General features: G+C 39.3%; 1 protein-coding gene across 1 annotated transcript in view; it reads left to right on the plus strand.

Annotated features, from left to right (window-relative positions):
- The first annotated feature begins 440 nt into the window (after positions 1 to 440).
- The window catches only part of LOC101470179 (adenylate cyclase type 1), a 43,937-nt gene continuing 27,818 nt past the window's right edge, over positions 441 to 16,559 (plus strand). Inside the window, exons 1-3 of the mRNA XM_014412227.3 lie at positions 441 to 2,076; positions 5,135 to 5,284; positions 5,602 to 5,720. Coding sequence (XP_014267713.1) covers positions 1,468 to 2,076; positions 5,135 to 5,284; positions 5,602 to 5,720 — 878 coding nt within the window. The 5' untranslated portion in view covers positions 441 to 1,467. The remainder of the gene's footprint in view (positions 2,077 to 5,134; positions 5,285 to 5,601; positions 5,721 to 16,559) is intronic.

A 16,559-nucleotide genomic window follows, 5' to 3' on the forward strand; every position in this document is an offset into this window, starting at 1 on the left:
AAAGTTTAGCCTAGTTCAGTTTTAGTCTGTGTCAAGTTTGACTCGGTAATCAACAAAACCTGGTTAAACCTGAATATTCTATATCATCAATTTCCAGGTGACATTTTCCAAACCTTTTTGGATTTCAGAAGCTTGAGCTAGTGATTCTAATTATGTTTTTTTTTAACTAATGACCAAACATATCAGCTCCAACACCTCATGTTTGCCACAAATTGTCTACTTCCATGTTGCTGGTAGCACAAGTCTTTTATAGAACATTGTTTCCCTTTTTGTCTCAGAATTTAGTAGGCTGCGAAATACTTTACTGCTCTGTTTCTATTTTTGCCCCATCCCTTTCACTCTCTCCATCTACCTGTCACACTGTATATAGCTGTGCTGGATCAGTGAAAGCTAGAACACTAACAGCTGAGAGAGAGAGAGACACACACACACACATAGTGAGAGCTAGGGAGGTGGAACAGAAGGCATGTGAGTGTCCTGGTAGCATGGTAGAGTGCTGGACTTTGGCACTGGCCATCAGTCTGTCACTTTCTTACATCCTCTCTGGTACCGACGGGTCGTGGCAATGGCAGCCTGTGACGGATGACTAATCTTCTCCTGGTAATGAATGAGACACCACCCCCCTGAATGCCAAAAGAGTGCTGATTGTGAGGGTGGCTGCCTCATGGCAATACAGGAGTCTTATTATGAATGCTATGCAATCATGTTACTCTGTGTCTGTGCCAACCAAACGCAGTAGCTCCCAGTTTATGAGAGTATAGTCGTGTCTCGAACACGGTGACGTGCGGTAGCGCTATTAATTGCGCTTCTTTCTCTCATCTTCTGTGCTTGTGTGTGAGGGAATTAGGCAGAGGAAGGCAGCGCGTAAATGAATCAGAGCATAGTAAAAGTCACTGCACGGGCTTTAACGATGGAAACACGTCGTGTGCAGGTGGAAAAAGGAGACGTTGCTGTTAAGGATGATGCATGTGCTGTTCTGTCAGGCTGAAGGGGAGCTCTGTAGCCGCGCTAGTCAAATCGTCTTGACTGCGTGTGTTGAGTAGCTGAGACCTGTCTTATCTTCACCTCATAATGCGCAGGCGTGATCCTATCTGAGCCCCGCAAAAAAAAAAAAAAAAAAGAAAAGAAAAGAAAAAAAAGCTGTTACCGTCACAAGTAGACGACGTGCTCTTCAGTGGTGCTCAAGCGAACGCTGAATTCTTATTATAGTAATTATTTTTTAGTAGGCTACATGTATATGGCACATCGCCTGGAACACTGCTGGAAAATGAAGATTTGCTTGCCAGCTAATCTTTCCGGACAGCACAGTCCAACCTGTGGATAGTGCCGAGCGCGTCTGTGGCCGCTATCTGGGACGCTCTGCCTTGAGTCTGTTGTGCGCGTCTTTTTACGTTTGCATCCCGGGGTCTGTGTCGGCGCGGGATCCGCTGTTCTGTTTAAGCTAAGCTGTGAGCAGGTATTCAGTTTATGAATGGCACTGACATGGAGGAAATACCGTTTCAGAAAGTCAAAACCAGGCGGAAGAGAAGTCACTGTCCACCGGGTGTCCCTTTGACCACCATCGTATGCGAGGACGAGTTCGACTGCAAAGAACTCGAGTCTCTCTTCCAGAACTACAACCTGAAACTGGAGCAGACGTCCACTCTTAAAGCCCTGGCCGTGCTCATATTCTTGTCCTCGACGCTGGCTGTGGTGGAGTTGCTGTCCGGCCCCAGCATCACCATCTCCAAGGGGTCCCATCCGGTCCACTGTGTCATCTTCGTGTCCCTGTTTATTGTAACTAATGTCAAGTACCTGCAAGTGACTCAGCTCCAACAGATTGTTAACCTGACGCTGCTCTTCGGGTTTACTTTCTCCTTCCTTTGCTGTCCCTTCTCCCTGGGCGCCATGGGGCTAGAGCCCCCGACGTCCCCGGAGCAAGGCATGTGGCAGCTCATCCTGGTCACCTTCGTCGCCTATGCGCTGCTACCTGTACGGACGCTTTTGGCTGTTGTGTTTGGAATAATGGTGTCCATCTCCCATTTGATTGTGACTGCCACTTCCGTCACAGTGAAAACACAAAAACTATGGAGAACAGTAAGTACATGTTGCACATGATTATGGTGCCTCTAATACTTGGTAACCTTGGAGCTTATATTATTATGCGTGTGAATATAATAATCTATTCGTATGAGCTACACACTGCTGGAGTAGCCCGTATTAGGATATGAAGCTCAGGTAGAGAGAAGCAATTTAGATGTCAGTTCAGCACCAAGGATAGCTCCATGTGGTAAGACATGATGGGCTTTGCTTAGGTTTTAATCAAATCCGGCAAAACAATAACACGAGACAAGTTAGAGCATGTTTGCTCTCATAAGACAAAAAATGTTGAGAATTTGTAGCTTTATCTTGGTGGTATGTAGTGGAAGTGAATGTAACGGTGACTATCAGTTCACATAGTTTTTCTCCCTCTTCCACACAAATTCCATGCGTGTAACACATTTATGATATTTAGTGGTGTTAAGCTACTGTATATTATAGTGTGGTGAAACCAAGACTTCCCTGCAGGCACCCTGATTTAAAAATATATAGTAAAGCAAAACAGTCTACGACTGTTTTCTATGGGATATGATTCAATCCCAAAGGAGCAGGTCAGGAATGAAGAACTAGAGTGACATCCTCCAAGCACCAGAAGTAGGGCAAAGTGGAGGGACAAGCACACACACACATAAACACACACCCACCCACACACAGAGGAAGACCACTTTGACTACTCTACATATGCTTCCGTTAAGAAATAGGGCAAAGTCATGCATGTCATTGCAGAGCCGGAATAGAAATTGGTACACGGCTCTCTGGAAATGTATAGCTTTTGTACCTTTTCCTGTCACAGTCAGACACATATGCTCACATTCCTGGCTGTCATCAGCTGTGGGAAAAGAAGATATGTCACATCAGTCAAAACCTACCAGGGGTATAATGGAACATGTCTGCCTACGTGCAACATATGACACAAATATTGGGCATTTCTTGGAAGTGAAACTGGGATTCTGTCATTTCATCGTGCTCCCAAATGATGACAGCCTATTTACAGAGCTTTGTTTTCCTGTATGTAGGCTATGCGGTACCTGCATAGCCATGTGAAGGACACTGCTAGCTGTACTACCGGAGATAGCTAATCCATTAAGCTTAGAGATGAGCTGTGTGGCATGACCCTGCACAGTCCAGGCTTGCAACAACCACCCACCTAGGTCCCAAGCACTCAGCCTATGGTTGTGTCTACTTCTACATGAAATACCTTATTACTAAAGCAAGTGTTGACTATAATTTCAAATGCACCTTATTGTAGGGCCTCTTTGGTCTCATCATGCATCAGGTCCTTTTAGTAGCATAATTTATTCATTGTTGGTAGTTTAAATACCATAAAATGTTAAATGGGGTATGGGTTTATAGCCTTACCTGTCTAGATAAAGCTTAGATTACAAAAACAATAAAACTAAAAATAGGTACTTTATTAGACCCCATTGAAAGAAATGACAAAAATATAATTGTAAATAAACTCAGCAATCATTGGCATTTTTACTTATTAACTTATTGCTACTACTATTAATATGAAGTACAACAGCAAAAAAAAAAAAAAAACTAAAAAAAAAAACTAAAGAAAAGGGGAGGAAAAAGCATTGCAAATAAAAACCTTGTATTGTATTCAGTGAATACCTGTATACATCATAATGAGACACCTTGGAATTAATCATGTCGCCGAATAAAAGTTAATGTACTCCTTTTATTTTTTTTACTGCATCGTAAAAGTTTGAAGATCTTCATTACTGCCAGTGAATGGGTACAACAGCCGAGAATGAAAGATTTTGTTGCTAGTGCAGTAAGGTCAGTAATGAGCACACTGCGTTTAACACAACAGAGAAGCTCAAGAGTATTTTACACCAATTAACTCTGATGTCCACATTTATTCACTCCGGGCTATAAAGTTACTTGAGCATCGTTTGAACATGCTGATCCTTGCCAACAGTGCTGCCAAGCACAAAGCCAGACTTCTGCTGCCAAAAACAGCGTTCTCAAGGCAATCCGTTATTCGTCGCTCTGGGAAACGTGCCTGTCTGTGGCAGTAAAAGTTTCTTAAAATTTTACAAGAAGTGGATACATCATTTCAAAATATGACAGTGTTTTCATGATGCTTAGTTAAACATATAAGCTATATTTTAATAAAGTATAAGGTGTTTTGGGGTAACATTTCTTAAAGTCAAATAAGCTCCATCACTAAGTTCTACAACAGAAAATACTAAAGGTGAATGAGGATATGAGTTAACATATTTATTTTCATCAATATATTGTGTATTTATTACCTGCAGTGACTGCTTGTTAGTCTACACATCATAGGCAATCGCAGAACTGTGTCAAGTAACTCAGCCAGCCTCAACCAAGCAATAGGAATTATTATATACAGTCATGCTGCTTTGTGTCTATTATAAGAGATGTCACAGATTTTCTCATAGAAAATATTGAATAAAAAATTATATATTTGAAAAATATCCAGGTAAATGAATTAACTGGTATAACACCCTTAAACTGCCATTCAGCCCGTTTAGGGTAGTGAAACTCCAGTTTCAGGTCCTTGAAAGCAGGGGTAACAAAACCTGGCAAACATCCACATGTATACATGTAGTTATATGAATGCCATGGATACTTTAATCAGTGTAGTGTATAGGCTGCTTGTTTTTATTTATTGTTATTCAGCTTTGATTTTAAGCATTATGATATGGGGTTTTTTTTAACCATTAGCGTTGACTATATACACATCTGTTCATGCAGCTTAGTGTTATAGTTCTGTGCTTGCCCCTTTTAAATAAAGTAAGAAATTGAAATAAATTACTTCCTGTGCTGCATTGTGCATCAATGCACACAAACAAATGCACAAAGATGCCAAATGACAAAACATATTTTACATTAGAATATTTACCATACATCCAATATATGGAAATATACATGAAAATACATTTTTCATTGATCATAACAACACACGTATAAATATTTGATCTAACTAAAGTGATGTAAATATTTCCTAATGGTTTCTTAAATATTTGGTCTTCAACAATGTACCAGAGAAGTAATAGTGTGTAATGTGTGTGTGTTTTTGCAGTTGGTTGCCAACACAGTACTGTTCACCAGTGTCAACCTGTCAGGGCTGTTTGTACGCATCCTAACAGAACGAGCCCAGAGGAAGGCCTTCCTGCAGGCTCGCAACTGCATCGAAGAAAGACTCCGCATGGAGGATGAGAACGAAAAACAGGTATAGACACCTTTTTTGCTGCACAAACTATGTGTAAAATTGGATGTCTACCCCCACCGCCCCATGCCTCAAGTCATTTTGCCACATTATTCATTTCTGTTAGATTTCATGCCTTTTTGTCTAGCGCATTTCTTATCACCGCCAACACTTTGCCCTATGATAACTTTGCCGCTTTCGACTGTATAAGTGACTTACTTTATCTTTTTTCCCCTCTCTTGCTCTGTTTCTCACACACAAATGTACACACACACACACACACACACACACACACACACACACACACACACACACACACACACACACACTCATATTCTCAGGAGCGCCTGCTAATGAGTCTGTTGCCCAGGAATGTAGCTATGGAGATGAAGGAGGATTTCCTGAAGCCCCCAGAAAGGATCTTTCACAAAATCTATATCCAGCGTCATGACAATGTCAGGTAGGACCCTATCATCAAGGCAACACTGCTGTGAACTTTTCCTAGAGACATTTGTGAATTAAATAAAGCCTTTCCATTTTAAAAAAGTCATTTAGAGATTAGTATACTCATAAGAGATTCAGTGCTAAGAAAAACTAAATAATGTCCAGAGGAACAACTATAGAATGTTGGGGTGGTGTTTATGTTTACACTGAAGCCTTACTTGTATTTTTTACAGTTTTTTCTGAATGCTTAAACCCTAACTGTGATTCCTGTAGCACAATCTCTAAAACTATTCAGACTTATAGCAAAACCACTCACTGAGTTTGCAAAACTAAAAGCACAAAAACTGCTTTGCACTCAGTTTGCAATTTTGTAACACACACTTTGCAAAACTGTAGGCACAATTCACTGCACAACACTCAATTACCAAATTTCCAACACACTCCTAGCAAAAGTATACACATGTATGGCTATCATTAACACTAATTTGCCAACTGTCTGGCACACTTTCACATGTGAAAACTTTTTTAGATAATTCGTTCACTTTGCAATCTGCCTAAGCACTATAATACAGGTAAGCTGTGTGTGCGGAGTACAATGGAGGGAGCAGAAAGAGTGAGAAGAAGAGGAGGCCGAGGAAGAGGACGTGGAGGTGAAGAAGTAGGATGAAGAGGACGACAAGGACAAGGAGGAGCAAGAGGAAGACGAGGAGGGGGGAGAGGAAGATGAGGAGGGGGGAGAGGAAAATGAGGAGGGGGGAGAGGAAAATGAGGAGGGGGGAGAGGAAAATGAGGAGGGGGGAGAGGAAGGGTAGGAAGAGTAAGAAATAGAATTACTGATGACATCAGAGCTACAATAGTGGACCATGTAATCAACCGTGGAGTGACCCTGAGGGTAGCTGGCCAACGGGTCCAGCCTAACTCGAGCCGCTACACTGTAGCAAGCACCATAAGGACATCTTGAAATGAGAATCGGTTAGTTGTGTGCTTAGTAGATGATGGCTTGTGTGTACTGTTTGATACGGAAACACCACTTTTACGAAGGTGTGAAGAGTTAGTCTAGCTGTGTTTGCTTTTGCAAGAGAACTACAATGTTTTGATGATTGGGTGACAGGTTTTCTTATTTGTGTGAAGAGTTTTGCAAAATTAGCCAATAGTTACAAAAAATGTGCTTAAGCAATCAGAAAAAACTGTAAATTGTCCAGGTAACACTGATGGCCTGGAAAAAGATTATGTTGCACTTTCTACTAAAAAGTTCCAAGCACTCATTCAAACAGTTCTGTTTGTGATATTTATTATATTACTGCATTTTTACATATGGCTGATGTGTTCACATCACTAAGGAGCATTTTAGTGTTCCAGCCTGTTGCTTCCTTTCACAGCTTCATATGCTGGATAACTTAATCTGAAGTAACTAATTATATTTTAATGCAGAAATCTATAAAGTAACTATAACTCCTTCTAAATGTAATAATTCCCTTTGAAGTATGAAATTAATTTACATTTTATTTACGTAAATTTTCTTTTAAATAATCTGATTATTTTGTTAAGCGCGGTGCTTGGATATTATTTATTATATATAACTTCTTCCCTTTTCTTCCTCACTTTGTAGTTAGTTATGTCTGACCTTTAACCTTTGATTAGAAATGACTAAATATGTGTGTTTGAGAGTATGATTTTCACTGCTTCATTCTGTGGGGGGGAAAAAACAAAAACTTGATGTTCTGCATTCTCATTTTCATTACCCATTTTGGTATGCCTCGGTAACTGTTTTGCTACCTTTCCCATTTCATGCTCTAGCATTTCCTTGTTACCGTTTCTTATCTTTTTCACTTCCTCCTTTCCTCTGTGTTCTCAGAGCAGCAGGGAGGCTTGAGGAGGAGAGTTTGCTTAGCCTTAGGATTAAGTTGCTACAGGGGATTAAATGCAATGGAGACCAAATTCTTGTTGCATAACACTTTGCCAGTGTGTGTGTGTTTGCTTTTGTGTGTTTGCTTTTGTGTGTGTGTGTGTGTGTGTGTGTGTGTGTGTGTGTGTGTGTGTGTGTGTGTGTGTGTGTGTGTGTGTGTGTGTGCTTTTGTGTGTGTGTGCTGGTTAAATATGGACAGATCTCAGTGGAGCTCTGCTGATTGCTTTTGTGCCTTGAACTTCTTCAGATAGCTCCACCCTTTGAGAGTGATCTGGACTGGATGCAGGCATGATTTATGTGATTTGGAGGGCTGTAATTAGAAACTAAACTGTGTGCAGCACAGTTTATGCAGTTTTATTTATTATGTTTTGAGACTGTGGCTAGTATCTTATTAAAACTAAGCCAGAGGGATATTGTAGTAATAGTCTTCAGCCAACCTGTGACCCTGAATTGATAAGCTGTTAGAAAAACGGATGGACGGACGGATGAATGTTTGGATATTGTAGTTATCAGCTACTAAAAAAGAATATATTTAAGTGTTATTTAACACAATACAAATTGTATTATAGAACCATACAGGTATACATTTACAGTGAGTACAGTATACACAAACAGAAAATTAACTTACATAAACTTACAGTAATTCACTTTTTTTTTCAAGGTCAGTGATTTGTCAAGTCATTTTAATAAATTACCCTTTTTATTTTTATTTAGTGATAAATTATGATCAGAAATTAATACTGCCTACCTCTGGATCAAAGAGCCATCAGATTTATTAGGATTTAGCACTTAATTAAATATTTCTACCACTCTTTGTTTTTCCATATATAACATTTCCATAGAGTTGACATTTCCTTTATCCTTCCTGTATGGAGGATCAAAAGTGCCAAAATGAAACCAACAAATACATCTTTGGATAGTTTATCAAATGTGTCACGAATCAAAGTTATAAACAGGTAATTTATTAACACACAGTTAATTAGATATATAACTTAATTAATGAAAACATAAATTCATCATAATTTAGAACATATTTATTTATTTTACTATTGAATTAATTATTATTTAATGGTTCCTGATCAACAGACCTTAACATCTGATTAGCTATCCTGCAAGTCAAGACAAATCGTTCGCAGATAAATGATACATGCAGTATCACAGTCAGTTGGTGGTGGTGTGGATTTAAGACAGACAGGTATCCCAGAATGCTTATAAACCTAAAAATCACAATGGTGGAGGAAAACACCCCAAACTGTAAGTAAAATATGAAATACTGTTTCTGTGTCCATCTACAAGAGAAAAAAGAAGATAATTATATCTGCATTCATTTTTCATTCATTATTTGTCACTGAGAAGTAAGAGTTATGTATACATTGAGAGATTTGCCGAATAGTCTGTTGAATTATCATCAATATTTAAGGAACTAGTATACAGCTTTTACCAACCTTTCCCAAATCAGCCCATTGTTTAAAAAAAATCACATAAATGGGCCTTTTATGAGCATTTATGATCAAATGTATTTTAAAACAACAAAGGTAATTAAGACTGTTGTGCTATTTTTATTGTAAATATTAATCGTAAGGGTAAAAAGACAGTAAAGGACAGAGTTAAAACGAACTGTTGTTATCAAGTGCACTGCTGTCTCACTGTAAGCTGTGCTTTTCCATCCAACCATCCCATCTAACCCTAAGTGTACTTACCAAGCAAGTATGCAACTCCAAACTCCGTATTTGGAACTAAGAAGGACCAACTGAAAGAATCAACTACGGACCAAAGTAACGGTTCTAGCTTTGGCCGGATTTGCCCCACACCCTGGCTTTGAGGTTGACAGATACAATAAATACATGATGCACTGCACTGCAGGAACTATGGAATAATTAATTAAATACTGAAATGTTTAAATATGTTTAAAATGAAATTAATTGATAATCAAATTAATTAATGATACATTGAATCAATTAATTATGTACATAATAATTTATATATCAATTTATATATCATTCAATTGTAATTCTTAATTCATTTAAGTCATGATTTAACAGTTTACTTATTTATTTTATTTTGGCACTTTTAAGCTTCCAGATTTCCTCACCCCAAACACACACACACACACACACACACACACACACACACACACACACACACACACACACACACACACACACACACACACACACACACACAGATACTGTTTATACAAAATCCTTATTAAGACAAATGTTCACCAGTAAACTTACTGTATCCAGTTTCATCTGACATTATAACTAATGATTCTTAGAAAAACAGCACGTGAGAAGAATCCAGGGAACATTGTGTTGCAATAAATGGCTTTGCTGTAAGATGACTTTTAAGGTCACCAATTAGAAGTTTTTGATGATGTGAAGTTTGAAGGTGCTCACTCACACTGAAGAAACTACAGTTTATTATTGCAAAATTTGTTGTAAGCATATTTCCCACTCCTCTGGGTTCACCCCTTTATTGGTCCAGCATCAGCACATCCACTGCCCACATGCTGTATCTCCAGATGGACCCATCCAAAATTAAACCTTGAGTTTTCACTTGGCTAGTGGCTTCCACTTTGTGATTAAATTGATATCACGTCATGCCATAAAGCAGTAATGACTCCCACAGGGAGAAATAAGAGATTAGCATCATTAGGGCAATAACTTTCTTCAAATATGTGCCATTGGAGAGAAAATGATGAAAGAGTATGTGAGAAGGATTGGATTACACAATCTTACATATAAAAGTTGCAGTTACCACCAGAGATGGGCAGTAACGCATTACTTGTAATGCGTTACTGTAATCTGATTACTTTTTTCAAGTAACGAGTAAAGTAAGGGATTACTATTGCAAAAACGGTAATTAGATTACCGTTACTTTCCCGTAGGAACGCTGCGTTACTGCGTTACTAAAACCGTGATTTTTTGCATGAATGTCTCACGACAGTGACGTAAGCGAGTGCGCCGTTAGTGACAACCAGTGTTGGTCAAGTTACTTGAAAAAAGTAATCAGTAACTAATTACTGATTACTCCCCCCAAAAAGTAATCCCGTTACTTTACTGATTACTTATTTTCAAAAGTAATTAATTACTTAGTTACTTAGTTACTTAGTTACTTTTTAAAAACACGATTTACAACCTGAAGAGGTGATAAAGCGATAGATCTTTCAGCCCAATTCTACTTTTTCTACATAATCCATCATACAAAATGTAATCAAATGGAAAAGTCTCTTTTTTTAACTTGTTTTATCAGTTTTAATCTTTTAACTTTATGCATCAAGCAAAACATTTAATTATATGCACCATTCTCTGACTTGAATAAATTAGTTTAACATTTAAACCTATTTTCTGCACATTCCAGCACATAAAATAAAATATTTTTTGTGTTTTCACTCACTCTTTCAAACAGATGCAAGTAAAACACAGCAGAAAATAAATAAAGTCAAAGACTCAGCGGTCCTTTTGCTCTATTTTCACCTGTAAAGCAGGAGCAGGGTAGGCGGAGGGTTACCCTGGTGTAGGTGTGCTGCGGTCAGTTGAAGAATCCGCGCGAGTGTCTCTGTGAGTTTCCCATCACGTCGTAGCTACTCGGTGCTTGCTCGGAAGTTTAGGGGTTTTTTTCGCTGTAAAAAGAAGTTTTCTTCCCACGCACGATGGACGCTAATGTTTTTGTCACTTTTTATGGAATCAAACTCAAAGTAAGGTCAGTACTTCCACGCTTTAAACGCTGCACGCTCATACTCTCTCCCGCACTCGATATATTATCCATTGTTGATCTGCACACAGCTGCTGTCACCAACGTCGCACTTGCTTACGTCACTGTCATGAGACATTCTCGCAAAAAAAATCACGGTTTTAGTAACGCAGTAATGCAGCGTTCCTACGGGAAAGTAACGGTAATCTAATTACCGATTTTGCAATAGTAATCCCTTACTTTACTCGTTACTTGAAAAAAGTAATCAGATTACAGTAACGCGTTACAAGTAACGCGTTACTGCCCATCTCTGGTGACAACAGCTGTGTGGAGATCAACAATGGATCACATATCGATTGTGGGAGAGAGTATGAGCGTGCAGCGTTTAAAGCGTGGAAGTACTGACCTTACTTTGAGTTTGATTCCATAAAAAGTGACAAAAACATTAATGTCCGTTGTGCGTGGGAAGAAAACTTCTTTTTACAGCGAAAAAAATCCCTAAACAAGCACCGAGTGCGCAACGACGTAATGGGAAATTCACAGAGAAACTCGCGGATTCTTCAACTGACCGCAGCACACCTGCACCAGGGTAAACCTCCGCCTACCTCAGTCCTGCTTTACAGGTGAAAATAGAGCAAAAGGACCGCTGAGTCTTTAACTTTATTTATTTTCTGCTGTGTTTTACTTGCATCTATTTTAAAGACTGAGTGTAAACACAAAAAATATTTTATTTTATGTGCTGGAATGTGCAGAAAATAGGTTTAAATGTTAAACTAATTTATTCAAGTCAGAGAATGTTGCATATAATTAAATTTTTGCTTGATGCATAAAGTTAAAAGATTAAAACTGATAAAACAAGTTAAAAAAAAGAGACTTTTCCATTCGAATCAATCAAATCAAATCAAAGCACTTTTATTGTCACATCACATGTGCAGGTACATTGGTACAGTACATGTGAGTGAAATTCTTGTGTGCGAGCTTCACAAGCAACAGAGTTGTGCAAAATACAATAATGTAAACCAGCAAAATACAAGAATGGCTACATCTGAAACTAATAAATATATGTACAATATATAATAGTGTATGCATTTCTGGATGCATCAGCACCTCCAAATCTGAGGCCATGGTTCTCAGCCGGAAAAGGGTGGAGTGCCCACTCCGGGTCGGGGATGAGTTCCTGCCCCAAGTGGAGGAGTTCAAGTATCTCGGGGTCTTGTTCGCGAGTGATGGGAGAAGGGAGCTGGAGATCGACAGACGGATTGGGGCTGCGGCTGCAGTAATGCGGACGCTGCACCGGTCCGTCGTGGTGAAGAGGGAGCTGAGTGTAAAAGCGAAGCTCTCAATTTACCGGTCGATCTACGTCCCTACCCTCACCTATGGCCACGAGCTGTGGGTAGTGACCGAAAGAACGAGATCGCGGATACAAGCGGCGGAAATGAGCTTCCTCCGAAGGGTGGCTGGCCTCTCCCTTAGAGATAGGGTGAGAAGTTCGGCCATCCGGGAGGGGCTTAGAGTAGAGCAGCTGCTGCTCCACATCGAAAGGAGCCAGCTGAGGTGGTTCGGGCATCTGGCAAGGATGCCCCCTGGGCGCCTCCTGGGCGAGGTGTTCCAGGCATGTCCCACCGGGAGGAGGCCCCGGGGCAGACCCAGGACACGCTGGAGAGATTATATCTCTCGGCTGGCCTGGGAACGCCTTGGTATTCCCCCGGACAAGCTGGAGGAGGTGGCTGGGGAGAGGGAGGTCTGGACCTCTTTGCTTAGGCTGCTACCCCCGCGACCCGACCTCGGATAAGCGGATGAAGATGGATGGATGGATGGATTTCTGGATGTGTATACTAAATATTTTTCTACGTGTGTGTGTGTGTGTGTGTGTATACACAAATTAAATAGAGTAAACAATAAATAAAATATATAAAAATATACAGAGTTGAGACATGTGCAAAACAGTGGCATTACTGTACAGTATGGAGTGCATAATGTTAAAGTTCCAGTAGTGAAGCTGAGGTGTCTATGACGTGTTCAGCAGTCTGATGGCCTGGTGGAAGAAGCTGTCTCTCAGTCTGCTGGTACGGGACCGGATGCTGCAGAACCTCCTTCCTGATGGAAGTAGTCTGAACAGTTTATGGCTGGGGTGACTGGAGTCCTTGATGATCCTCCCCGCTTTCCTCAGGCACCGCTTCCTGTAGATGTCTTGGAGGGAGGGAAGCTCACCTCCAATTATCCGTTCAGAGCACCGCACTACTCACTGGAGAGCTTTGCAGTTGTAGGCGGTGCTGTTGCCATACCAGGTGGTGATGCATCCAGTGAGGATGCTCTCAATGGCACAGTGATAGAAGGTCCTGAGGATGCGGGGGCTCATGCCGAATCTTTTCAGTCTCCTGAGAAACTGTTTTGTTTGTGTGTTCTGACCACGTAAGATCCTCAGCCAGATGTACACCAAGAAACCGGAAGCTGCTCACTCTCTCCACAGCAGCGCCGTTGATGGTGATGGGGGTGTGTACTTCTCTGCACCTCCGGAAGTCCACTATCAACTCGTTTGTCTTTGCGACGTTGAGGGTGAGATGGTTGTCTTGACACCAGTGGGTCAGGGCGCTGACCTCCTCCCTGTAAGCCGTCTCATCACCATTGGTGATTCGATTACATTTTGTATGATGGATTATGCGGAAAAAGTAGAATTGGGCTGAAAGATCTATCACTTTATCACCTCTTCAGGTTGTAAATTGTGTTTTTAAAAAGTAACTAAGTAACTAAGTAATTAATTACTTTTGAAAATAAGTAATCAGTAAGGTAACGGGATTACTTTTTTGGGGAAGTAATCAGTAATTAGTTACTGATTACTTTTTTCAAGTAACTTGACCAACACTGGTTACCACAGGAGTAATTTGTTGTAACTTGCTTATTTAGGTTAATTTTAGCACTTTGCACTGAGTCAATGTGATGTGGTTCTGTAGGTTTTGGCAAAAGAGAGTTATAGCTGTTGATGGACATTTAAAATCAGACAGTTTGCAACCCAGGAGTAGCTAGCTAATTTAAAACTGAATGCGTTCAAAATGTCAAAACTTAACAAATATTTGGCAACATGTAGTGGTCCAATAATTACAGAACATATGTATGTTGTGACTGTAGCGTCTTTCAGTACAAATTCATACATTTCGTACACTGAGACTAAATGTATGTCATGTATTGTAGATATATTACAAAAAAAAGAGATCTAAATCAGGATGTCTTCTGATTAGAATTCAATAAATTGATCCCCAGCTCCTCCAATCTGCATGCAGAAGTACCCTTAGGCAAGATAGTGAATAAAAAAAATGCTGCAGCTACATAGATAAAAAAAAAAAGTGATACTTAAAAAGTGCACAAAATAAAGGACTGTGTTAATGCATCTTTGTGTGTGTGAATGAATGTGGTTTGTTTTGCTTACTCAATAATACCAGCCCATTTACCACATATATTTAGATTTTTCTTTTGATTTAGGTTGCTTGTCCATACAGATGTACAAGGGTTACAAACGTCAGTGTAATTATCCTAGTTAATACATAATTAGATTTACGTGCCTTTATGATGTGCTAAGTGGAACACGTTCCTCACATTTTTCTGAACTGAGTATGTAGTTCCTCGTGCAAACAACATTTAGCTTATTCTAACTGCACCATCATATCTTTAACCGCAGTACACGTTAGCAATATATTAGATATTAGCAAATATCTTTATATCAGTAATGTTGTATGGTTTTATATCTGTATTGTTTGTTGCCTATAAAAAGGTCTAGCATTCTGATTTAAGCACTTTTCTGTCTTGTTTTTACAAGTAAGTGCACTGTGTCCTAAATGACCTGGACTTTGAACAGAACACAGGATTCATGCTCTGTGGATCAGTGCATGTGAGTGTTAAGATAATGGTGTGTGTGTGTGTGTGTGTGTGTGTGTGTGTGTGTGTGTGTGTGTGTGTGTGTGTGTGTGTGTGTGTGTGTGTGTGTGTGTTTCTGGTTGAAAGAAGGTAAAAATAATTAAATAAGTGACTGTAGCCAAGGATCACATGAGGTTATGAGTCATTAGGACTATGCAATCAATGGGATGCATGGCTGATTCATGCACAGACACTCATAGGGGCCACAGTGATAGATTCTTCATATGTCCTTATATTTTTTCAGGAAACATATGTGTGTGTTTTGAATATTAATTACCATAACAAGGACCATCTAAATAAAAGGGTACTGAAAGCAAGGAGACGTGTGCTCCAGGCAGACAGTTTAAAAATAATTAGCATTTTTGTGTACTCAGCCTCCGCTTCTAATACTCATTAGTGCATGTGTAAAGATGCTCGTAAGTGAGTGATGATCATGATAATAATAGCGTGTTTTGCAGCCTCTCTGTCACTCAACTGTTCTGTTCCACTTGTTTTTGTGGTGTCGTTTAAATTGAAACAATAGTGACTTAAAGGTTTAAAAAGCAGGTCACTGAATCAAGTGAGAATTCGAATCCTTGAGTAAAGTGTTGATTTTCACTCAGCTTTTCTACATTTCACTCCTCTGAAGGCGGCAAAAATGAAAGGAATAAAGGTGAAAATTCTTGCAAACAACTTAACTTTTAAGTGTTATTCAAAACTACTTGCATGAAAAATTACAACAGTTTTGGCTTGGAACTGAGCTCAAGTATCAAACAAAATTAGCTGTGTTAAGTTGAGGAATTAAATAAGTGGGCATGTGTTGTGTAGGCTGATCACTCTAAATCAATTTGGTTCTTCTCCACCTTTTTCTTCAGCTGTTCTGTAATTCACTGCAAAAATTCCTCTGCTGGAAACACCTTTCCATTCATCAAAATTTGGCCTATAACTTCACTAATCCCTTTATCTTTGAGCTACCCTTGACTCCGTCCTTTCTCATATGTGGCACACAGCAGGAAATATTCAGTGGTTTCAGTGGGTGCGCTCTTGCTAGAGGTGAATGCATAGTTATGTTATACATCATGTCATGTTAGTTTTTTTTTTATCACATCTGAACAGTTCAGCATAGAAGAATTCTGTATATATATGTATATATATATATATATATATATATATATATATATATATATATATATATATATATATATATATATATATATATATATATATATATATAATCATAGTTGATGCATGAACATTTTAAAAGTAGTGAAGAGGTGAATGCATAGTTATGTTATACATCATGTCATGTTAGTTTTTTTTTTTATCACATCTGAACAGTTCAGCATAGAAGAATTCTGTATATAT

Source organism: Maylandia zebra, linkage group LG18, assembly GCF_041146795.1.
Source record: "Maylandia zebra isolate NMK-2024a linkage group LG18, Mzebra_GT3a, whole genome shotgun sequence".
Taxonomy (NCBI): Eukaryota; Metazoa; Chordata; class Actinopteri; order Cichliformes; family Cichlidae; genus Maylandia; species Maylandia zebra.